Source organism: Macrobrachium nipponense, chromosome 16 (assembly GCF_015104395.2).
Source record: "Macrobrachium nipponense isolate FS-2020 chromosome 16, ASM1510439v2, whole genome shotgun sequence".
Classification (NCBI taxonomy): Eukaryota; Metazoa; Arthropoda; class Malacostraca; order Decapoda; family Palaemonidae; genus Macrobrachium; species Macrobrachium nipponense.
The window spans coordinates 64076079-64101794 of NC_087209.1; the positions used below are offsets into that span (position 1 = coordinate 64076079).

Below are 25716 nucleotides of genomic sequence, written 5' to 3' on the forward strand. Positions count from 1 at the left end.
AACAACCCGTTATTATGCTATAAGCCCCCCATTGCAAACACGGACCTAAGCAAACAGCGAGGAACATTAAGTTAAACTATAAATAAGAAATATGTACATATCATAAAAAAAAAAAAAATGCCATTAGCACACTGAACACAGCAATCCCGTTTCCCGACCCCCAAAACCAATGGGACCCGTTACACTCAAGGGTCTATTTAGTATAAATAACATGAGGTGGCTTACGCCTCCCTTACATGCTAACCACCATATAACTCCCTTCCCCCCCCCCCCCCCTTCATTCCCACCTCTCGACTCTCCCCCAACCTATTCATACATCCCCGTCAGTCCAGTACCCACCCACACCCAAAATACCCTCCTCCTCCCCCTTTAACCCCGGACGAAGGACCCCAGGACCACATACTATAGGAACAGGTTATGCCGGGATGCCCTACATCAGACTTCGCTAATCAATACGTGAACGTCATAATGCAAGCAACGCCATGTGCACGCTCATGATGTCAAAGGCTGCAACTTCTAATTAAGGATTTTCTGCCTCCACCTCCACCTCCTCCTCCTCCTCCAACGGATTCCATGCATAACAAAGATCGACAAAAAGGTTTCACGTTGTAAGAAGATAACTGTTCTCCGAGGTTCAAATGTTTTGGGGACGCCTCCTTTCACAACTTGCTCTGACTCGAGTGACGATTTCACAATTACAAAGCACCGCGGAATGTGTGGAATACCAAATTACAAAGCCTTGCGGAATAGCAATTCTAAAATTACAAAGCCTTGTGGAATGGGGAATTCCAAATTACAAAGCCTTGCGAAATAGCAATTCCAAAATTACAAAGCCTTGTGGATTGGGGAATTCCAAAATCACAAAGCATCGCAGAATGTGTGGAGTCCAAAATTACAAAGCCTTGTGGAATGGGGAATCCCAAATTACAAAGCCTTGCGGAATAGCAATTCCAAAATTACAAAGCCTTGCGGATTAGGGAATTCCAAAATCACAAAGCATCGCGGAATGTGTGGAGTCCAAAATCACAAAGCCTTGCGGAAAGGGAATTCCAAAATTACAAAGCCTTGTGAAATGGGGTTTCCAGAAAATCACAAAGCATTGCAGAATGGGAATCCCAAAATCACAAAGCCTTGCGGAAAGGGAATTCCAAAATCACATAGCCTTGTGAAATGGGAATTCCAAAATCACAAAGCCTTGCGGAAAGGGAATTCCAAAATCACATAGCCTTGTGAAATGGGAATTCCAAAATTACAAAGCCTTGTGGAATGGGGATTCCAAAATCATAAAGCCTTGTAGAATGGAATTCCAAGATCACAAAGCCTTGTAGAATGGAATTCCAAGATCACAAAGCCTTGTAGAATGGAATTCCAAAAATCACAAAGCCTTGTGGAATGGAGATTCCAAGATCACAAAGCCTTGTGGAATGGAGATTCCAAGATCACAAAGCCTTGTGGAATGGAATTCCAAAAATCACAAAGCCTTGTGTAATGGAGATTCCAAGATCACAAAGCCTTGAAGATTGGGAACAAAGCCTTGAGGAATGGAGATTCCAAAATCACTAAGCCTTGCAGAATGGGAATTCCAAAGTCACAAAGCCTCGAGGGATGACAATTCCAAAATTTAGAAGACTTGGGAAGGATGAATAGTCAGGATTGTTAAAATCTACATCTCACGATACTCAAAATTCTTTGAGGGCAATGACAGACGACTTTCTTAAAATACCAGAGAGAGAGAGAGAGAGAGAGAGAGAGAGAGAGAGAGAGAATGACCTACATAAGGTACAAAAATTAAAGACACAAAGCAAAACTGCCTTACGCAAGACTAAATGAGATTGCGACCATCAAAAGACCAACTCAACTTCCAAAATCGCTTAAGGGGGGAACTTGACTATCTTGAAGCATATGGGCAAATCCTAACGAATGTTCATTTTAATTATACCATCCAGATGCACTAGGAAGTTTCCAATACAGAGAGATCTGCTACTGCTACGCCACACAAAAGCACATGACAATTCATAAGAGAAACTTGTATACGCGTCCGCGCGTGGGCAAACACACAATCAATAACTCACTCTAAGTCCACCACAAACACTCCCCCTTAATTCCCCCATCTCTCTCTCTCTCTCTCACTCGCTCTCTCTCTCTCTCTCTCTCTCTTCTCTCTCTCTCTCTCTCTCACTTGCCCGAGAGGTGAGTGTGCGTATGTCTGCATGTGTGTGTGTACGTGTGTGTGTGTGTACGTGTGGAAGGGAACAGTAGTCGAGCAAATCAATTTCATTCTCTCTCTCTCTCTCTCTCTCTTATATGTGTGGCAATCGGGTGAGCTCGCTCTCTCTCTCTCTCTCTCTCTCTCTCTCTCTCTAACCTCCTGCGCATGTGCTGAGGGAAGTCAAGTGAATCAATTCTCTCTCTCTCTCTCTCTCTCTCTCTCTCTCTCTCTCTCTCTCTCTCTCATGTGACGGTACGTGATCAACTCAAGCCATTTTCCACTACACAAGGCAGCCAACATATTGACTTCGCCAAAAGCCACATTAAGAGTTCAACTGCTTTGGTGTCATGGAAATGAACCAGATAGACACAGGTTCAATGAGTAATTAGGCAAAGGGGATTGCCAAGTCACATAGTAATTTTTCCGCTGAAATTAAAAATATGTGATTTTTTCACTGGGAAAAAATAATTGATTTTTTCACTACAGATATAAAAATTTTCTATCAAAAAATTAAAGTATTCAAACAAAAAATACAACTTTTCATGAGAAAATAAAAATTTTCACAAAAATCAAATTTGCACAAAAAAATTTATTTTTCACGAGAAAAATAAAATTTTCACTAAAATAAAATTTTAAAAAATTATTATTTTTTTAAACATATATATGCAATATTCTTGAAGCCAAGAGGCTAACCAATTAAGCCCCCCCAAAAAATAAATAAATAAAATAAAATTTTGCGGCAAAAAAAAAAAAAATTAAATTAAAACATTTCTGGCCACTTGAAAGTGCGTGAAGGAAATAAAACACGTAGATCTCAACATTTTCAGAAATTTTTATTTCCCACAATATCTATAATAATAATAATAATAATAATAATAATAATAATAATAATAATAATAAAATCAACATCTCTCCTTCAGATCTATTAGAACAAGGCAGACCCACAAAAAAAGAAAATAGAATCAATAACATTTCTCCGCAACGGATGATAATAACGCTTCCAAAATCACACGACAAGAAAGCATGGAAATAAATTAGAACTGTGTTGAAACAAATAAATATCAAATCCCCGATCATCTTCTTGACTAAACCAAAAACCTCAATAAAAACTGGTATACAGGTACTGGACGCGTCGTCATCATAACCCTCTGAGCTCAAATAAAACACACTATTTCCTTAAACGGTATTTCTTCACTAATTACTGTTGTCCCTGATATCACTGTCTGTCGAACAGCAACACAATATCCTGATTGAGAAGTTCTCCTTTGTAACTGTTATCACATGGCTAGGTATATATTTATATATATAACACTTCTTTTCCGGCAAGGCGTGAGCGGCGTCCCTTCTTCTTTTTACCTAGACCGTAGGGACGCTCCGCCGGGCGATTCTCACGTGTCATTTCGATCTTTTTCTTTCTTTCTTTTTTGATGCGACTGCAAAATATCTTCTGCATATAACACACGTACACACACGCACACACACACACAAGTTTCTTTAAGCACTGAATGATCGATCAAAGTTCGAAAACAGATTCGATGCATGGAATGCAATTCAGAGAAACAAACTGGATCCGTAAGTCTATATATATCTGGAGAATCGATACACCTGCAAACCTCCATCTCCGTCCACCTTTCCATAAAATATCACAAAAGTCTGGGGACATCTACTTTTTTTTCACATCCTTCTCGTGGAACACCAGCACAGTTCAGTGACCTCGCATGAGGTCATCTTTTATTTATCACACGACGGAACGTAAATAAGGAATAAATTACACAAATGATAAGTTCTGCTTTACCGAGAGTAATGGTCTCCGGCGCGTTCCACAAAACCCTGCCGGTGGCAAGAAACCGTTCTCGAAAAGTGTCAAGCTTCCTTGGGCGACGAAACGAGCAGTCAAGTCGTTCGTACGCCAAACCTTTCCCTTTGTAAGGGCGTCGTACGACGCATTAACGAATTGAAAACAAAAACAAGACTATTTTGAACAAACTAATGAAAAAATAAATAGAAAATGGATAAGAGGTTTCCCAAACACCTTACAGCAGTGAGATTTGCACAGCGCAGCTTCCAACCCAGAGTCTCTGAAGTGTCAGAGCAGCACCGGAAAAAAGGTTCTTGTTTCCCCCTTTTCTTTTAATTTTAATTTTAATTTCTCTGCTTAAGCAGAACAGACTTACGATTTCTTTCCGACAGCTGGCTTTTAAACTAATATGTACAACGAACCAACTGCTGGAAACTGTTGCCTCTTCCGCATGGGGGGGGGGGGGCGGGGGGGGCTAGGGGCAGGGGGTGGTGCGGGGTGAGGAGAGGAGGAGGTTGTCGAGATGCGATAGATGTCACTAAGCAATGCCCCGATGCAATCCAAGGGTAGTAAGAGGTCGAGGAGGAGGAGGAGGAGGAGGAGGAGGAGGAGGAGGAGGAGGAGGAGGAGGTGGTGGTGTGGGGGGGGGGGGGGGGGCGAGACTGCAAGCTAGTAGCAAGGAGGAATTCTCGACAGGAATGCAGTTTGCAAAGTGAATATCTTTTGGGAATCAATGTTAACTTTTAATAACGTTTTCCTGAGTAAGTCCATTTTACCAGTAATACACGCCCCGAAGTAAAAAGGCCATCTGTTACGCGACATGGGGAAGGAAGGAAGGAGAGGGGGGAGGTTGGGGGAGATAGGTTACGTTACAAGGAGGCGCCTCCTTCCAGGAGATTGGGGAAAATGATTGGGAGGGGAGTCGACAGTATCTCAAAAGGCGACGAAAGCATCATAAACAAACAATCCGCGTCCAGATTCTTTTGGAAAAAGTGGTTTGCCTCCTCAATGGAAAAGCTGTGTCTGAGAATTTCAAGGCTGACGAAGGAGGGGTCGCAACAGAAAGGGATACAGGTGGTGCTTGAACGCCAAGTAGAAAACGGTAGTTATGAGGAGGAGGAAGAGAGGAGGAAGAGAGGAGAGGGGGAAGAGGGAGGAGGAGGCAATGGGAGGCGCATGTGGAGGAGTTAGGAGCCCTTCCATCGGGTGCCAAGACGCTGCAGAAGGACGAGGAAGGAAGGACAAGTCAGTACGAAGGGGGACTTCTGTGGAGGGGGACATATGCCACGACCCGTCGCCGAGGCCGCCACGATCGCTCGTCACCACATACAAATACACACACATACACACACGCACGCGCACACACACACAAACAACTTTTGAAGCTTTAGAAGTTCGCGCTGATTTTATGGTGACGGCGTTGCATGTGGGTCTTGACGTGGCTCTTCTGGCTGGCCACGTAGGGGCACTGAGGGCACTTGAAGGGCTTCTCCCCGGTGTGGGTACGGATGTGCTTCTCGAGCGACGACGGGTAAAAGAAGATTTTGCCGCAGAACTTGCAAATGAAGTGTCCCGTGTCGGCGAAATTGAGGCTACTAGTGTACTCCATGTCATGCAGCATCCTCGGCTCTTGCTCCTCCTCGACCTCGATCTCCTCCTCATCCTCCTTGGCGTGCTGCAGGACCTGGCTGGCCAGTGCCACCTGCACCAGGCCCAGCCTGCTCATCACGCCCATCCCCACACCACCCAAGTCCTAGAAGAGAGAAACACTGGCGTCAGAACAACACCAATCTACTACTGGGGAGTTAAAATGTCATCACCAATTCCCTCATCCATCTGCTGCAGATCCCATTGAATACAGAATGTGTATAGCCCTAAGGAGCACACGGCACACACACAACTAGGCTCACTCATGTTTCCACTAAAAGGAAATTTTACATTAATTACAACAAACTTACAACAAAAATATCCCCCAAACCAAATGAGCATCTTTCTTTTTTTTTTTTTTTTCTTAGCCTGAGCATTCTTTATCATTTTTTTTTTTAATTTAGCCTGGGCATTTTCTCTATTTCCAGCCTGAGCATTTTCTTTTACTCTTTTTAGCCTGAGCATTTTTTAGAGACTGATTATTCTTTCTCTTCAACTGAAATGGAGAATCTTGAGTTTATTCATCTGATCACCTGTGTGATTTGAAAGTCTAGTTGACACAGCCTTCGTGAAAATGGCGGACAGCCCAATATACTAATAAACGCACAACGAATAATTCTTCACTTGCATCGAACTTTTACGGTCGACTTCTCTCTACTACAACTGCCTACACTAAACTCTACGCAGAGCTACTTGACCGAGACAAAACAGAACCACACAGTTATGAACAATTTCAAGGACGTAGGACATGCACAGCCATGCACAGGACGCCAAAAACAAAAGGGATAATACACAGAGAAACAAAGGTTTCGAAATGAACGAGACAATCTAAAGCCTACCAATGCTGACCATGAGGAGCTTTTGCGTGGACTTGTAGGGAAGACATTATGTGATGCCGGAGTTCGAAATCACTATTATATTAATAATAATAATAATAATAATAATAATAATAATAATAATAATAATAATAATAATAATACCAGACTTTCCGAACGGTTCAAACGCACGCCATCGAATTCATAGTCGAAAACTGAAAAGACCAATGAGTTGATTGCATACATATGCGTTTTGCAATCTTGACTGCATGCTCGGTCACTTGCAGTCTTAGTTGGACGGTTTTCTGTATGTTATTTTTATACATAGTTAAGAGTTATTTTTATACATAGTTAAATCAGCCTTGCATCAGACCTTCGAATTTTAAGCAAGAGAGCTAACACACACACACACACACACACACACGGGGGCACTGAGTCTACGTCAGAGAGAGAGAGAGAGAGAGAGAGAGAGAGAGAGAGTTCGCAGCCGCAGGGGAGACCTTCGCCATTTTGTATTCTAAGCTGAGAGAGAGAGAGAGAGAGAGAGAGAGAGAGAGAGAGAGATCACGTCTGCCTCAGCCTCTGTCGATTAATGGGTGTTCGTATGTTCGCAACGAGAAAGGGCCTTGGCCAAATTGTATAAGCAGGCAGAGAGAGAGAGAGAGAGAGAGAGAGAGAGAGAGAGAGAGAGACGGGGAGTGGGGGGTGCCGGGTTGGTATGCCCCCAATATGCGTCGATTAGTCTAAAGTTCTTTCGACAAAAACGAGTTATTGCGCCATTTTGTTTGGAGAGAGAGAGAGAGAGAGAGAGAGAGAGAGAGAGACGGGGTTAGGGGGGCGGCGAATATCTGATGAATGTTACCATCTAGGTGGGATACGGATTATTCTAAGAAGGACCTCCAGTTTCCATAACATTGTGTAGAGATACTTCGAAGCTGCCTTAGTCTTTTAGTCTTTCGAAAATACAACAGCCAACTGACCACCAGGTACGCAAAAGGACACACCGACTGCTTCAGCCTATCCCTGGCCACTTTGAACAAAGCGTAACAAATTCAACAAATGACTTACACTATCTACCATTTTTTTACAGCTATCCAATTCTGGTCATTAGAAACATTATACATCCACTCGTCACATCTGCCAACTTCCGAGAGGACGCCACATGCTCCGGAATTCTCACTCTCTTTCTGGTTTCCCCTTATCATTGACCTCCCGAGAAGAGGCATGGCCATCACTCCTTGCTTTCTTTTTTTCCAGCTTTCCTAAGGCAACTTTCGAATTTCTTAGCCCACTCCGAAGCCGAAGGAGGGGGAGGGAGTGAGGGGGGGGGGGGGGGGGAAGGAGGACATCTTTACACACTCCTGGAGTTGAACACGGACGCTCTAACAATGACAAAGTTGTCAAGAGTATCTTGCCAAGTTGCCACCCAGCAAGACCTACAAAAGGAGAGAGAGAGAGAGAGAGAGAGAGAGAGAGAGAGAGAGAGAGAGAGAGAGAGAGAAATTACCTGCTCACTGCTTCCACGCCTCAAGGTACACGGAATCCGACATCATTACTGCTTGGAAGCGATGACGGTATGTCTAACTTTTGGGTACAGTACCAAATCAGTTCGGATGATGCCACGATTTGGGAACAGTTGAACTCAAGTTTTGAACTGACAGGTGGCATCGCAACTTGGCATAACCAGTAGGGCAGAGAGAGAGAGAGAGAGAGAGAGAGAGAGAGAGAGAGAGAGAGAGAGACTCAAGCACATTAAAACAACCGTGGCTTCACACTTCGGTAATTCTGAACGCAAAGCAAGCGCTAATTGCGCGCACTGGTCAGTGCAACTACAAGTTTATTAAACTTCCTCGACGAATGACAAGCAGATTCTTGCTGTGAAATGGTATGGGTCACAGTGGGACCCGAGAAACGAAATTAATAATTGAATGAAAAGCCTTCCTCTGAGACTTTCATCAAAGCTAACGCTCGGGGAGATGAGAAGGGCGCGTCACCTCGTGCCCAAAACTAGCCCAGGCCTAATTGAAGGACGCAGAAACTAAGCCACAGGTGTGATACGTCTTTCCGGCCTAAAAAATAATCAAGCCTGAATTTTTCGAGTGGGAAAATCAATTCAAATTAATCTAAAAATTGAAATGGATTATATACGGTTTATAAACATGGGTGCTGATAGATTTGAATTCACTGTGTAGACTGAAAAAAAAAATGTTTTTACTGCAACAATCAGTGAAGAATTTACTTCAGCGTATACGCAGAGAAGTATCTTGTAGTTTACAAATAGCTGGAAGAGAGCACTGTTTCAGTGTACAAACATAGGAGACTACTTGTGAATGAATTCAAAGACTGGATCTTGGATCTTGGAACATTAACAGACCCGCAGGCAAAACAGAAATCCTTTTGAAAGTGAATTCCAACACATTACTGAATAGCAAGAAGAAAAAAAAACTAATATATATAAGCAACAACTTATTTTACAGCCAATACGGCAAGCAATTCGCCAAATTTAATGGACATTAAGTATCCCCAGCATGTATGCAGGTGTTTATCACATTCAAATATGACTCATATAACGAAAATCTAACACTGAATCAGAGAGAGAGAGAGAGAGAGAGAGAGAGAGAGAGAGAGAGAGAGAGAGTCTCAAAACCAATTCAAGACTTCTGACCAATGGTTTTGTCTGGGATACTCAAAATTAGTTACAAGTAGAGTACACCAGTGAGACAAATTACAATTCTTTAACTTTGGCCTTTATAACAAATGATTTTAAAAAAATATATATATATACTAATTACCATGCCCTATTTCCTCTTACATCCTCAAACCTTCTCCGAAAGTGAAAGCATATATAATAAATATATAATTTTGAAATGCCAGCTAATAATAATCTTTTTCCATAACGGATTCTTCAATTACCAAGGGTATTCATTCCTACTTGGTCTTCAAATGAATTTTTGCGTGTACGAGAGAGAGAGAGAGAGAGAGAGAGAGAGAGAGAGAGAGAGAGAGAGAGAGAGAGAGAGAGAGAGAGAACATTGTGGAGTGTTACAGTGACGTGAGAGCAGAAACAGACTTGAGGGAGTTCAATCTGTTAACTATGGCATACATGAGAAGGCTGTGCCAACATTAGAGAGAGAGGAAGCGAGAGATGGAGATGAAGAGGAGGGAGGAGAGAGTAGAGAGAGGAGGGTTGTAGGAGAGTAGAGAGAGAGAGACTTCAATCCAGTGTCAAGCACTGGAACCTTCCAGGGTATATTCAGCACCTTTTTCAATTCCATAGATTTTGTACCAAGGAATAAATACTAGAATATAGAAACAATAGATAAATTGTTAAAAAATCTTGGCATCTGATGCATCTCGCCCGAGATATCTACTACATCTACAACGGAAATCTCTACATGGTGTTTTTTTTCTCTTCTTGACATGATCAAAGTTCTCAAAGCTATAAGAGGGGTGTCTTTAGGAGAGAAGTTCCTTCTGTTATGAATGATTCACTTCTGAACAAGGGGTTCACTTTTCATTCTCCATCTCTAAATTCTAAACAGCTGAATGAAACACAAAGGTAATGTAATAATACACGATATAACTTTATGAAAAACATTTTATTTACATATATATTATATTCATATATATATAATCTATATTTTATTTATATATTTATACATAATTGAAACAGCCACACACAGACTAATAGTCAACTGCTTCCGATTCTGAGGTATAACGTATAGCATCAAGGGGTTTCCCAAAAAATAAATAAAAATAACTTGATAACCCCATCAACAGTAACATGTACTACCACCATTCTTTGTAAACAACCCAATAATACTCGCAACAGATATTACCGTTTACATAACGCGTAAATTTGAGACCTTTTTTATTATTATTACAATCACGCCAGATTTCTTCGTCAACTTTTATTAATCTATTTTTTTTAACAGACATACTTCTTTGAGACACTGACAATGTGCAGCATTTTTTCTATTGTAATATTTTCTTTGTGCAATAATGATCCAAAGGATAACTGACTGTTACTGACTTTTGGTGGACGTGATCAGGTGGACCCGGGCCAGGTGATTTTTCAGGTGCCACGTCTGCGAGCCCCGCCACGGGCACAGGTGACAGGCAAAGGGTTTTTCGCCGGTGTGTGACCTCATGTGACGGGTCAACTCGGCCGGTCTCATGAACGTTTTCCCGCAGAGGTAGCAACTGCGATCCCATCGAAGGCCAGCCAGTATGCCCAAGTACCCTCCTCTGCTGCCACTGGCACTGGTGCCCAAGCCGCCGCCGCTGCTCCTTCCTCCTCCTCCTCCTCCTCCTCCATCACCTCCTCCTCCTCCTCCTCCTACTCCACCTCCTCCCCCTCCTCCTCCAGTCCATGCATTAACATAGGTGCCACTTGTGCCAACACCAGCACAATCTTGAGAGAATACCTATGGAGGACGAAAACAGAACGAATCACACAAGAGTTATAATTTCCCTTATATTTTTTTTTTTTTGGCAGAATTTAGTGATGAGGATGAGGTGGGTGCCATATCTGTCGGTAACTGTTAGTAGAATGAGGGGATCCCACACAAGGAGATGGTTGTGTTATGGTGGGATTGTTGGTGGTGATGGTGGTGGTGGTGGATGGACAAGTCACACTGGGAAATGGCGGCTGTGGATGGTGGCGCCGGGACACGTGAGAGCGCAGCTGAACGGCTTGAGCAGCGCTATAGGGACACAAAGAGCACTTAAAGGGCTTCTCCCCTGTATGAATGGGCTCATGGCGGCGCAGTTCAGCTGGCCTCCTAAAGGACTTCCCACACACTACACAATGATGGCGGTGCTGACGATCCCAACGCATGGCAGCCGCAGGAGGAGGAGGAGGAGGAGGAGGAACAACTACTGTGACACTGTTACTCAGCAAGGATCCTTCTCCTCCACTTACTCCATCTCCTCCTCCAGAATCACCAAATCCTCCCTCACTCCCCATCATCAATCCTTCTGACCACAACTCACCTATGACCCCCATCACCTAGAATGAAAACAAAAAGGGACATCACAAAGGAGCAGCCTCAGCCTCTTGTCCAAATGTCAACGTGACTCTAACATTATTGTACCCTCCACTTAGTTGTCATGAATGAATGAATGAACCTGAATGAAAAAAAATGGGATGTTTACAGATTCCAGTTCCTTCTCAGTCACAAGATCTACACAGGATGCTTTCTCAAGAAATGTGCTTTCAGATGGACTGCCTGGGTCCCACGGTACAAGCAAAGGGGGCACTGATAGGGCCTCTCTCCTGTATGAGTGCGGAGGTGGCGGGTGAGTTCAGCAGGACGTGAAAAGACGCGTTTGCACACAGGACATGTACGGTCCCACCTGATTACTGGCATGGCCGAGTTGTCTTGGCCCAAGAAGGGTGCCCACAGCCCACCACCACCGCCCTCGCACACCTACGGAGAGAGAGAGAGAAACAAGAGATGGAGGGCGATCAATATTTTTCCATCCATCACACAGCACACAGTTCATTTGCACACAAACATACTAAGGCTTCAACAGATAGGGATAAAACAGTTGTACCTCTATTGTTAACCAAACCAAGATATGTCACCTAAAAAAAGACAAGGATGCGATTATCATAATTCATGGATTCCAGTCATTCAGAGTCGATTCTACACTATTCTATTGAATTTTTGTTCATTCTATCATGGGTAGGTCGTGGTGCTGGTTGTGGGTATGGGAGCTGATGTGTTCGCGTGAGAATGGCGACGGGCCATGTGTACTTTGACGTGCGTGGCCTGAACTGCTCTGTACGAACAAAGTGGACAAGCATAAGGTCTCTCCCCTGTGTGGATCCTCAGGTGACGCTGGAGTTCAGAACTCTTGGGGAAAACTTTACCACACACACAGCACACCAAAGGCCTGGGGATTCGCGTGTTGGCTGCTGTCACAAAGCCCTGAGACCAGACACTGCTTCCATGCCTCACCTAGAAGAGAGAGAAGGCACATAACCACTCAGCCCTTTCTTGGTTTTAGTTAGCATTCCGCGGCGGCACCTCCCTCATCTCGCCCCGTGACACTGTACTACTGCACTTGAGAATCTCACAGCATTCATACACACAGACATCCCTTTTTAATCACAGATCTCTGTTGATGTAACTAAATAGCAGGCTCAGTCTTACTAATCTGACAGCTGTGTAGGTTTATAAAATATCTATGAAAGGCTGATCTCAGCTTTAGTGAGGCATTAGCACTTGACGACGACAACGACAGCGACGGAGAGGTCACGGCGCCGCCTCAGGAATCTGGTCCTGGACATGGTCTTTGTGCCTCCGGAGCAAGTGGCTCTTTACGTGGTGCTTCTGGGTGGCGCGATAATCACAGTAAGGGCAACTATAGGGCCTTTCGCCTGTGTGGGCTCGGAGGTGGATGGCTAACTGGGAGGGGGTCTCGCAATGTTTGCCACAATACCTGCAGCTGTGGTCTGGTCGATTATCGTCATGAGGAAGTTGGTCATGTGTTGGGAAAAGGTGAGGAGGCCCTGGAGGATCGGCCATGTATGGACTGACGGTGGAGGCTGCGTCACCCGGCGTTCCTCGGCTCATGTACAGGTAAGACATAGCGTGTGCCACCAGCCCAAGGGACATGCTGCTCCTGTAGTCGCCCACACCACCCTACAAGAGACAAAACACGCCAGTCAGCACAGCCTCTCAGAACTTGGGAGTAGTAGTAGTAGTAGTGTAGTAGTAGTAGTAGTAGTAGTAGTGGAAGTAGTAGTAGTAGTAGTAGTAGTAGTAGTTCAAGCATATCCATCTTCTCTAACCTTAGGATGCAAGCACCTTGTGTTTGTATAACTGTACCCAACACCACAACACCTCCCATGAACACAGCAAAAGAACAAGAGAAGAAGGTAAGACAAAAACTAACCAAGACCTTTTTTCCAACATACGACAATTAATCTAACTGTTTCGGAAGGGTAAACTGATTGGGTAACTGCGCGACGTTTGTATCCATCACTATGCCATGAACGAGGTGCATGTGTCTCCTTGTGTTTCCCTTTTGGGCAGCACTGTAAGAACATATTGTGCACCTGTAGGGCTTCTCCCCCGTGTGCGTTCGAATGTGAGTGGCCAACTGAGATGGCCGATTGAATGAATAACCACAGTACTGACATGAGTGGGTTCCACAAGCATTGCTTTCTGGGCTCTCGTAATGAGGTTGAGGTTGAGATGGAACTACTGGCGGTGGTGGCAGCGGAGGTGGTGGTGGTGGTGGTTGCAATGAGGAGGTTAAGGTTTGACAATCCATTGCTCTTAGTATGGCAATGTCAGTGGCACTTCTCGTTTCGAGGCTGGACCTTCTTGCGTCCCCATAATGGAGCCACGGGCTGCTTCTTGCATGGTTGCTCTGAAACGGGGGGGTAAATTTAAGTGAGCCAACTAAAACTTCTTGCATCCAAGGTGAAGAAGACTTTACTTCCCTTTGGAAAGGTACAACTATTACAGGAAGGGAAGGGAAGGATGGTTGTATGGGTCAGAGTGAGTTAGAGCCAGAGGACGGGAGAAGGGGAAGGAGGCACTGTACAACAATTCTTGGGGCATGTGTCTACAACTCAAAACTGGCAGCGAAAGCCTCTCCGTGAGTGATGGCATGACGTTTGAGATTGCCCTTGCGGGTGGACTTGTAATCGCACTGAGGGTAGGTACAGGAGAACGGTTTCTCACCCGTATGAGTCCTCATGTGCAGCGCCATTGCTGACGGGTAGAGAAAGTCCTTGAGGCAAATGGGGCACACCGAATTACTTGACTTTTTGGTCCAGGTCAGAGAGGAGGAGGAAGAGGAAGAAGAAGAGGTGGTGGTGGTGGTGGTGGTCGGCAAGAGAGGGTATCGAACATCGAGTCCAGCGGAAGTGAGATAACGAGGGGCTCCCTCGATGCGATTTCCAAGCAGGCTGTTGCCTATTCCTCCTCCTCCTCCGAGGGGCATCGCATGGCTTAATGCAACAGCAGGCGACCTTCCGTACCAGCCATGGCCCTGCAAGAGGCAAACAGTGCACGGCTCAACGGGCAAGATAAAAAGCGAAAAAAAATCAGTTTCTCACTTTCACAAACAAAATAAATCAGGCAGCTAAATAAAGGGAACACAATGATAATAGAAAGTTTAATGTTTCTGAATTAGCAATATTCAGTACCCCCAACCTTCGTAAAATTTTCTCGTTTATTACCCAATACGTACCCTGACTCAAATCCATGGAAGGGGTCATTAATTATTATGTAGAATTTAATTTCAAAAGCATAAAGAAAAATAACTTTAACATCAACCCTATACCACTTCACCCTCAATGTTCAACCCTTTATCACCTTGTGTCAGCCTCTGGGCATATGAGAGAGAGGAGAGAGAGAGAGAGAGGAGAGAGGAGAGAGAGAGGAGCGAGAGAGAGAGAGAGAGAGAGAGAGAGAGAGAGAGAGAGAGAGAGAGAGAGAGTAAAACACACAAACTCATCCTCAACATTCACCCATAAATCACTTTCCTCACTGTTCAATATTAAGTCACTATCCTCATAAATCACTTTCCTTAACGTTCACTATTAAATCGCTATTTTCATTGTTCAATAGCAAAGTGCTATCCTCATTGTTTGATACTAAGTCACTATCCTCAATATTGAATGTTAAGTCACTTTCCTCAATGTTCAATATTAAATCACTCTCCTCATTGTATCACCTAGTGATAACCTCTGGGCATGGGGAAGCTCCACCAAGTTAAATCAATCCTTTAAAAGGAATGTTAGTTTGAAATGCGTATTTCAAAGAATGGCAGCAAAACAAACATTTTCTTTTGGAAATGAAACATACTAAATTTCATTTGCTGACATTCACACGGTAATTTATAATCGACCATTTAAAAAAAATTGTCATTTGGTTGAAAATTTGTCTCCAAAGTTAACTTCATATTTTAAGGGCAATTATAATCAAATTTATGTACTTTAAGGACACTTCTGATTACAAAAGCTTAAAACAGTCATTGCTAATAACTATCTTTGGTAACAGTAATGATACAGTAATTCTGCAATGTGGATCAATTTTGATTACTTGGAAACTACCATTTTGTCTTTCCAAAAGGGGCATTATCAACCATTCAAAGACAATGGGAAGTTACAACAAAGGATAATTTTATTCGGCACCTTGATCTACAACTGTCTGCCCAGAGTAAATAAATGATACCAATGACCACTAACTTCCAGCAGCCCATGATAATTACCTCCCAAGATAACTAAATGACAGTACAATTGAATTGCTATGAAAACCAACACATTTGGAGATCCATTGACCAACCATTCAGGGCAACAAACTTGAGAACATTGAGAATGTGTCCCCAAAAGGGTTAGGCTGAGATATACAATTTTGTTTCCAGATTTTTCAACTAAAATGTTTTGCAATGAAATCCATCACACTGAACACCTAAGCTCACAGAATTATAACGATGACCTTAATCCTAGCTTGAGTTGTTATAGCTTATTTAGATGTACATTTTTAAAAATTTGTGCAAAATAAGAGTTAAGCAAGACTCTTTTGCACAACGCATCACACATTCAGTTAAGCAACTTTTATGCCCTAGACAGAGAAAACCCAAAAATATTACTTAAACAAAAATTCCCTTTGCTAAAAACAATCCAAAACATAAATTTTTATAATAAAATGTATTATTTGGATACTTGCCTAATGCTCAAGATAGCTACATCTTGCCTGCTGGTGTGAAAATATAAGTACGTAGTATACTAAACAGAGGGTAAAATCCATCAAAAATGAAATATTTCTTCTAACAATCTGTATTATACAAGACTGGAGAATTAAAGTTACTACTTTTATCATTATGTACTTTCTATGTAAACTAGATTACATAGATGTTGAAAGACATTAGTCTATATGCCTTTGATGTCATTATTTCCCCAATCAAATCGTCAAAATTATACTAAATCAGTGCTAAGAGCCAGCAACAATGAGATCTATTCAACATAATGCCTCTTAATGAATTGTGTCTAACTGGGATTCTGTTAAATTTTCACAGATTCCTAATTATTTTACTTCTAACATCCATTCACAAATGACTTGCATATCTACAAAAACAAATAAATCAAAATGCATAATCAAGTGCACGGATTTATAAAAATACTTCAATGTATCAAAACTGGAAGAGATAAATGACAACAGGAACTACATAAAGGTCTCTAGCATAACATTGTTTAGAATTTACTGAGATGACAATTAGATACTTGACAAATGTATTTGACACTATAAAATCAGATCTACGTCAGCATGCATTTATTGATATGGCCCATCAACAAGCTTGAGACCATCGACAACGATATTCATAAAAACGAATAAATTATAAGTACCCTAAAAATCCCTTCGTCAATGAGAGCTACCTATGATCCATAAAAGTATGCTGTCCGTGAGCTATGCGTATATGCCTCTTAACATTCCCCCGCATGACAGAATTATAATGGCAACTCGGGTAGGGGCAGACAAAAGGCCTCTTGTCCACATGGTTCAGAGAGTGCATGGCCAACATCACTGGCAGAGGAAAAGTATCACCACACTTGGAGCATTTATGCTGCTTGAATTTGCTCTCCAGCAGGCCTCCTCCAGAGGATGCCGTGGCTGCTTTCATGGTCGAGGGTGAGCTTGAAGGTCCTGGGGTAGAGGATGGTCGTGGCGTCGTTGAGACCGAAGAAGGAACGGCACCCGACGAACTTCTCAACAGAGTCCCTCCACTCGACCCTACTCCATCTCCTGCTGGTGGACTCCCTTCAACCCACGCAACACTGAGGGCAGGATTGGCTACTGCAGCACCCAGGAGAGGGTTGAGTTTTAGAAGGGCAGGAGGACTGAGGTGAGTCATCTGTAGCCTACCAAGAGCGCCACTAATCCAGCTTTTGATGTTGGCCACATGACGCTGACGATGGTGCTGTTCCTGGTGCTGTTGCATCGCTGCAGCTGCTGCCATGTCAGCAGCGTCCTCCTGCAACAGGGAAATATGCAGCTTGAGCCGGGTGCTGGGCAACCGGTGGGGAGGGTGTGGCGTGCATTCACCACATTCGAGCAAAAATAAAACCCTGATCACAACATCAGCAAAAGAACCATAAAACTCAGTCTTGTGCACTCGAGTCCCACATGCTGGGCCCCATCCATTCACGCTTCTTGCAATGAGCTCCCTTTTTAGGTCAAGTTTGCTACAGGATGCTGAGTGCCTATCCCAATAATGCATTTTCCCTATTGGTTCATATGCAGACATTATGCAATTCATTCCTTAAATTACGTACTGAAATTCTGGACTCGACAAACAAGAGGCCTGGCAACTAGCTTATCAATATCTTTTTCACCCCACATAATTTCACATTAACCTTAAAACACCTACACCAGAAACTGGGCCCCAACCCTAAAATATCTTGAGAAAAATAAATTACCTAAACATGACAACAAGCAATCACTTAATTATCCACTAGTGGAACTGTGGTGTTCTCGATCTTTTGGGGGTAAACAAGCACCTACCATGAAAATTACCAAAAACCAAAAGCAATATCACCTAGCAAAAAATGGGTCAATAATCAGAGCAATTTGGATTCCTGCACATAATTTTCTTCTGCACTAATATCACTGCAATGCCCCAACATCATATGATAAAAGAGAGAGAGAGAGAGAGAGAGAGAGAGAGAGAGAGAGAGAGAGAGAGAGAGAGAGAGAGAGAGAGAGAGAGAGAGAGAGAGAATTTCACAATTCTATAAATCTTTGGGTACACCAAGTAAGTACTAAAAAAAAAAAAAATCATGGAAGAAGCAATGCTTTTGTAAGCTTATTCTCCTCTCCTTAAGAATATGATGAATGGATTAGACCAAGCTTTCAAAAACTACTCTCAATGGAATCTGAAGAAATAAAGACAATAGCTTTCAACTCCATAGACCTCACTTTAGCAACAATACAGTTGAACACCCTACTTGCGAACTTGCCCATTTGCAGATTTTCCTACGGGCTGTATATACCCATTGTTTGTGGACAATTTGCGGTATTTTTCATTAAAAATATTCACGTATTACTGTATCTTCATATCATTTCCGTGACTAAATACACTTTTTGTGATAAAACTATAAAAACCCTCAGATATAGGCATTTGTACAGGTTTTATTTGTTTTAACTATCAAACCAGGCAATTTTAAGCATTTATAGAGGAGGTTTTAAGTATTCACGGATTCCAACTATTCACGGAGGGTCTGGTACCCATCCAGCCAACCACCCCCTTCCCCCCCCCCCCCCCCCCCCCCCCCCAGTACAAAGGGGTCTACTGTATTACTCTCATGAAAAGATCCTCACCAGACTTTCAAAGAAAAAGTATGAGAAAATTTTGCTACATCAAACATGGCCAACTCATTTGGAAAAATCTAACTACTATATTATAAATAAATTACTCTTCCCCTATTTTACAATAATGCTTTCTAGGTAAAAAAAAAAAAAAAAAAAAAAAAAAAAAAAAAAAAAAAAAAAAAAAAAAAAAATTCTAATAAAAAAGTTAAACTTCTTTGTTCTTCATTACCATTTCCAGAAACTGAAGACAGGCCCCCTTCTCTAACCCCCTTTTATATGATGCCCTTCTCCACCCGCCCTTTTATTACTCTTATTAATTAAAAATTTTTGGTTCTATTTTGGCAAACTGCACCGATGTGAAACAAAAACAAGGTTCTGGTTTAAAAGCAAGAGGGTTTCCTATGACTGAAAACCTATAGTTATTTTTGTTTGTTTGTAAGGTGCTTTTACTTTGCATGGAACCAGTGGTTATTCAGCAACTGGACCAGCGGCTTTACGTGACTTCCAAACCACGTTGAGAGTGAACTTCTATCACCAGAAATACACATCTCTCACTCCTCTATGGAATGGCCGAGAAATCAAACCCGCGACCACCGAGGTGGGACGCTAAGACTATACCAACCACGCCGCTGAGGCGCTTCCTATAATTGTTACTTCTTATGCAAGCAAGCACAAAACTGTACATACCTAAATCAGTCTGTACATAATACGTACAATTACTTCACAACAAAAAATGAATCGCTTTATGTGCTCTTCATAGGTACCACACTCAATCGCTCATTTACACAGAAAAATGAGCAGGCTAAATTTTCATATAGTACTAACTAGTAATGGTATTCAGACTTGAAAGCAGTTTGCAATTAAGGTATACGTATTTACTCATAGGTTTTTTTTCTTTCTTATTAGTAAATGGAGATAACACCAGTCTTTCCATAAAACTTAAGGTTTCTATATCTGCTTCCAATGAGGATTACCTTGCAGAGGCTATCCCATTTCTTTATGATATGATGGCCCAATTATTGACGTAATACTCATTATTCACATTTTTTATCTCTTCCTCTTAAGTCCAGCAGTGAACTGTAACAGTCAATTAATAACCAAAAGGTCAATAAATATGTGCTGTGTTTTCACAGGAAGCACACCTTTGATATTCCTTTCTTTCTATGGTTCAGGAACTGAACGTGGGTCCACTTACTTATGAGATTAATGTGCAAATACTTTGGCAAACAGGCCACAGAATTTCCTTTAAATTGGTCTCAATTTAGGCTCCCCCCGTATTCGCGGGGGATGCGTACCAGACCCCACGCGAATAGTTAGAATCCGCGAATGTTTGGAACCCCTATAAAAACGCTAAAAACAGCCTATTTTGTTAGTTAAAACTTAAAAAAAAACACTAAAAATGTTCATACCTGATTTTTTTAATAGTTTTATCACAAAAAGTGCATTTTATGATGAAATTGATAACAAAAACCAGGAATTTGAGGATATTTCTCATAGAAAAATACAGCGAATGCGCAAATTTTCCGCGAATAATGCAGGGAAACGTTCCCGAGAGAAATCCGTGAATGTGTGAGTCCGCGAATCCAGAGAACGCGAATACGGGGGGGTCCACTGTAGTCCTACTATGGCTACCATTTATTTTTAATAAGTTCACTAGCTGACTTATAAAGGCTGAAATGCAATAAAGGACACAATTCCATTGGAAAGAGAGGATGGTTGACATCACTTTCAATCTAGCACGTACAGAAAGTTACGCAGGCATTCTGTTCTTTATGTAAAAATACATAGCACATCCTCATGTCATTCTATTTTACCCGTTATGACCAGAATTGGTTTTATCAAGTGGTTTTGACATCTTCAAAAATGTCTTCAGTATCTACTCTAACTGTTTATGACAGTTCACTAACAACGGATTTGGTCGATTAAATTAACCAACTTACGTTATCAAGGTCATTAACTTGGACTCTTACTGAAATGGTGTTTCTGTCTGGATCAAAATGCAGTAGAGCAAAATTTCCTGACTCCTTACCAAATTATACATGCCAACCCATCTGCCATGTCTGGTTCTTTGTGCCATTTATAAACCTATAATATCTAGCTTACTACTTTGAAACTGTTGCAATTTTTCTAGAAGAAAATTGTCAGCAATGAGCTATTTTGAATTATTTTTAAAAGACCCAGACTAATTGATGTTTTAACCTGGGCTGGTTTGAATGACACTCAATAGCTCATATTTGAAAATTGTTTTGATAGTAAATTGAGTAGCTAGGTTCCTATGGGTCCACTTAACCACTTTTCTTTAAGCCTACAGCATACTAATAATAGTTCAGCTTTATAAAGAGTTTTAGCATAGTTAAGTTACATAGGTACCAATTGTGCAGAATATTTCAGAATTTCAGTTAACTAAGATAACATAAATCTCTTCTGGATAAAGCCATGTGAAGTTTGCAAATCATTACCTGCCACATTTATTATAGGTAATTACTTTCCTTCTGATTTTCTCAAATTCTAAACACCATTTGGGATTTAGTGCTTTGCAGGTGATAAAACATTTCATGATTTTTACCTTGTCAATATTTGTTAAGGATTTGTGCCTTATGAGATACTGTACTAGTTTTTTTATTATGTATTACTATTTGCACGTTTTCAATAACACTGCACAGAAAGTCATGTCAAACTCCAGAGTTAAATGTGCGTTAATTTCTTTCTCCCAATTTCGTCTTTGGTAAATTATATTGTTTAGTGAGTGAAGATCACTCCCATTTAGGCTCAAGAGTACAGCTGGCAGCTCTATTTTGGCTGCTATACAAATGAGCAATCTGATAACATAAAAACACATTGTGAAATGTGATGAATGAACCAACCCTGTCTCAGTTTCTTTTCAGGGTTTGGAAATTAACGAATCCATTCAATTCCCATCATTCAATGGTTTTACTAAGGCACACCTTCAGTTCTGAGTACAAAAGTCACATCAAAAGTTGTAGCCCCAAAGACTCCCTAGTTCCAGAGAGAGAGAGAGAGAGAGAGAGAGAGAGAGAGAGAGAGAGAGAGAGAGAGAGAGAGAGAGAGAGAGAGAGAGAGAAAATCAGGGAAGCATCAACAAAAACTTGCTTTTCTGCAAATACCTGAAATTCAGCCTCTCACCCTACAGCCACATTACCTTGAATAAATTATCATATTCATGACAGAAATGTTTATGGTAGGGAGTCTCATCTCCTACTTACTGTGCCATAAGGCAAAATGCACAAATTTCGTAACTCAAACCTTAACTATACTTAGTGCAGTTAACGATTTGAAATATACGCACATATTTGATGAATTTAAACCTGGTAAAATATGTGAATCCTGAGACTTGGTTGACTGACCAAATTTTGCCAGTTCATGGACTGTGCTTTGAAGAGGGTAAAATGATTCAAGACCATCTGAGAAGGAGGGCACAATTTATAATTCTGGAAATGATTTGCACAAACGACTGATTAAAGTGACTTATCCATGCATACATTATAAATACCTTCACTTGTTGAGCCCATGAAATTGTAAGTCTGAATGAAATGGGTGAAACAACAATTACAATCAAGCCACTTTTTAAAATAAACTGAATGTTCCTCTTAATATGTAAACTGCTTATTTCCTGAAAACCCAAAGGCATGATGTTGCCTTTCTCATCTTGACTGGATAGACGAGCTTTTTCCAGCCCCCAAGGATGGAACACTAAAAACATTATAAATGCTTTGCAGTCTGTGAATCCAAGAAAACACTGGCAAAAAAGCTGGGATTGCACAGCTATCAAAAATCCACATGATATGGACTCAATGTGTCAAATTCTCATATGATGAAGATGATAGTGCATATGTATTGTATATAATGTTAATTTCTTTCTTGATATTTATGTGGTTTAGTTGATTTCATGTTATTTTAAAAATTTGATACTGCCTCCCAAATCCCAAAACCCATTCCAAACACTCAAGTGTAAACACTGCTAACTGTTCTATACTTCTTAGTTCCCCTAGAAACTGGGATATTAAGAAGAGCCCTCAAAAGCACAAAAATCTATCTCAAAATGATAGACAGGATTTGGGTTTCACAACTACAACAAGGCTAATCATTCAACAATATGTAGACAAAATATTTATTCTCTGTGAAATATATACAAAAAGAACATCTCTGTTGAAGACTTGCAGAGCTTTTTCTTTTACATAAACCTTCAAATGACTGGAACTCAGAATAGCTCGAAGTGCATTTGCATCACAGCCAATTAGCATGAGAAATCAATGCCCATTTTATAGAACAAACTTTACAGCTTGCCAAACAATATATGTACTGATGATTACCATCCATGTACTACATTGGTAATATTTTTCATTCTCCCTCTCACACACACATACATAACCATATACGTACTGTAATTAAAACATACTGAGACTAGACGAAATTCCTTCATTTCAAATACAGGAGACAATAATGAAGACCAATCTTAGAAATAGAAAAAAATAATAAAAATGTCTGTGTGAATGAAGAACAAGACCATGAGCAGCACCAATAAACTTAAAAATATGCATATAAATTCCATAACCATACAGACCAAAGTTGACCTTAACTTTCCCTTGTTCATTAAAATGAACTACGTACATTCCCGTAAATTAATAACCTGTCTTAAGATGGCTGAATAAATAAATAAACAAAGCATGTTAAGGAGCCTCTTTCTTTCTTTCTTTCTTTTTTGGAAGATAGTAATACCAAACTGATATAATTTTTTATCACTTGGTCAATCAAAATGAATTCCAAATCTAAATCATTACCACATACTTTTTTACTCAAACAAGTTTGTGGCAGTGTACAAAAATAAATAAATAAATAAAAATAAAAATAAAAAACCCAATTTTTCATTAGTCTGATATAAAATGAGATAAAAATTCCATCTGGTTTCCTTGTCCTTAAAACAGAATTTACAGTATTGTTTTTAAAAAAAAACTTTCCAATGTTGCAACACCAAATCCCCTTTCCTTTATTCTGATGTCAAAATAATTTTCAGTCTACATAACTAATAGTTTTTTCTTGCTCACATAACAGACTTGTACTTTGGCAGAACATCCTGGTGGCGCACCATATGAGACTTGAGATTCCACTTGAGCGATGTTCTGAAGGGACAGACAGGGCAAGCAAAAGGCTTCTCCCCAGTGTGCGTCCTCATGTGCTCATTCAGCTTTGACGGAAAGGGGAATTCCCTTTTGCAAAGATGGCACCAATAACATCGCCTTCCCCCACCCAACATTCCACCTCCACTTGTAGTTCCTACAGGAGTGGCTGTATGTGAATGAGGGTTTTGCACAGGAGGAGGAGGAGGTGGAGGTGGATGTGTATGAGGAGCAAGTGGAGGAGGATGGTGATGGGGTGGTGGAAAGCCGCAGGCGGCGCCCATGTCGTTGGCCGAGTGAAATGGCATCGCCTGCCCGCCTCCACAGCTTGTACCCCCAACTCCTGCACCACCACCAGAAGATGTTGGGGGCATCCCCGAAGGCATTGCCATCATGAGCAAGTCTTCGAGACCACCCATGGCGCCTCCCTCCCGGTCATAGGTCTCACCGCAGGGTTCACTGCCGCTCATCGACGCCTAGAAAAACGAAAAACCCACCCATCACTCGTCACTTCCGACCTTTTGGCGTACAGTGCTCGTCAAAAATGTTTAATAAGCATCAACCCAAGTCATGCAATCTCAGAGACCGCCATCCCTTTTCTCAAAGCAATCATGTAAATCCTTCAGGATTTTTATCACTTCATAAATTGCAATAAATTTTACTTCTTTTAGTTAGATACTAAAGTATTTACTCCTATCTTTAAAACTAAAATGAATTGGTAAGAAAATATATGTACAGTAATAATGATGCTACTTATGCAAATTACAGTACATATAAATCTTGATATAAAAATTTAACACTTGCTTTGCAGCCGACTTACCAATATACTCTACACAAATTTTATCAGTAAAATGACTCCCATTGCCTGTTTATGGGTTGGTAAATATGAAATCTAGTTAAAGAACTGGTAGAAATACTCATACTCATGTAACAGACATGTAACTTGAGTCAAATATCTCAATAGCCGTGCAAGTCAACAGTCCCTGCTATTCTTACACTCTACATTACAATCCTTGCGATGGCCATCAAACAGCAGGGGCATTGTGGCGATTAATAATGTGGCTATTAAGATTTCCCTTCTGAGTGGCTCTGAAATCACAATGAGGGCAGTGATATGGCTTCTCTCCAGTATGGGCACGGATATGACGTCGAAGAAACGCAGGAGCTACAAAGTTCTTGCCACAATACCCACACACATAGTCACCATTGGAGTTCCTTTGCATTGCCCCCTGTGGCAGAATGGATGGCTGTTGCTGGACCTGTCGAGTAATGCCACCCGAGGGCATCCCAGGGGGAACAGAGCATACTGAAGGACCCACTACACGGGGCATTTGGTTTGGCATCAAGTTCATAGGGGTTGTAGAGGAGGATGAAGATGATGAAGGGGCAGGTGGCGGAGGCGGAGGAATGGTAGGCTGGCCAACCCCATCTTCTATTCCGAGAGGCCATGAACACTGCATCCATTCCACGCCACCCTAGAATGAGAGAAAGGATCCTCAGATGAGCCACTGCTGCTGCTGACGACTGCTTCATTGCTAGGAAGGCGTTGTCCTTCTCAAACGCAGGACGCTCATACCACACATGCATGCAAACGTGCACACAGAACAGATATCTCACAGCTGGCTGCCAATTTCCAGGGTTTCTCCTAACTAAGGTAACAACACCTGACCAATACACACCATGGGGTACGACTCAATACAAGAAAACAATGATAAACAAGGTTCATGTGGATTTTTAAAAGGAAATCTTATGACCCACCAAACAGAGCCTTAGAAAG

The 25716-nt window shown here is 41.6% G+C and overlaps 1 protein-coding gene across 7 annotated transcripts in view; it reads right to left on the reverse strand.

Moving 5' to 3' along the window:
• The window catches only part of LOC135195773 (zinc finger and BTB domain-containing protein 49-like), a 124370-nt gene that overhangs the window by 46916 nt on the left and 51738 nt on the right, over positions 1 to 25716 (reverse strand). The window contains exon 5 of one of the 7 annotated variants that reach the window (XM_064222239.1): positions 10903 to 11480. The exons of 4 other annotated variants lie outside the window; for them this stretch is intronic. In XM_064222239.1, coding sequence (XP_064078309.1) covers positions 10971 to 11480 — 510 coding nt within the window. In that variant the 3' untranslated portion in view covers positions 10903 to 10970. Of the gene's footprint in view, positions 1 to 10902; positions 11481 to 16841; positions 17468 to 22919; positions 24416 to 25716 lie in introns of those variants that run through there. 2 more of the 7 variants (XM_064222236.1, XM_064222238.1) reach the window with 2 other exon arrangements.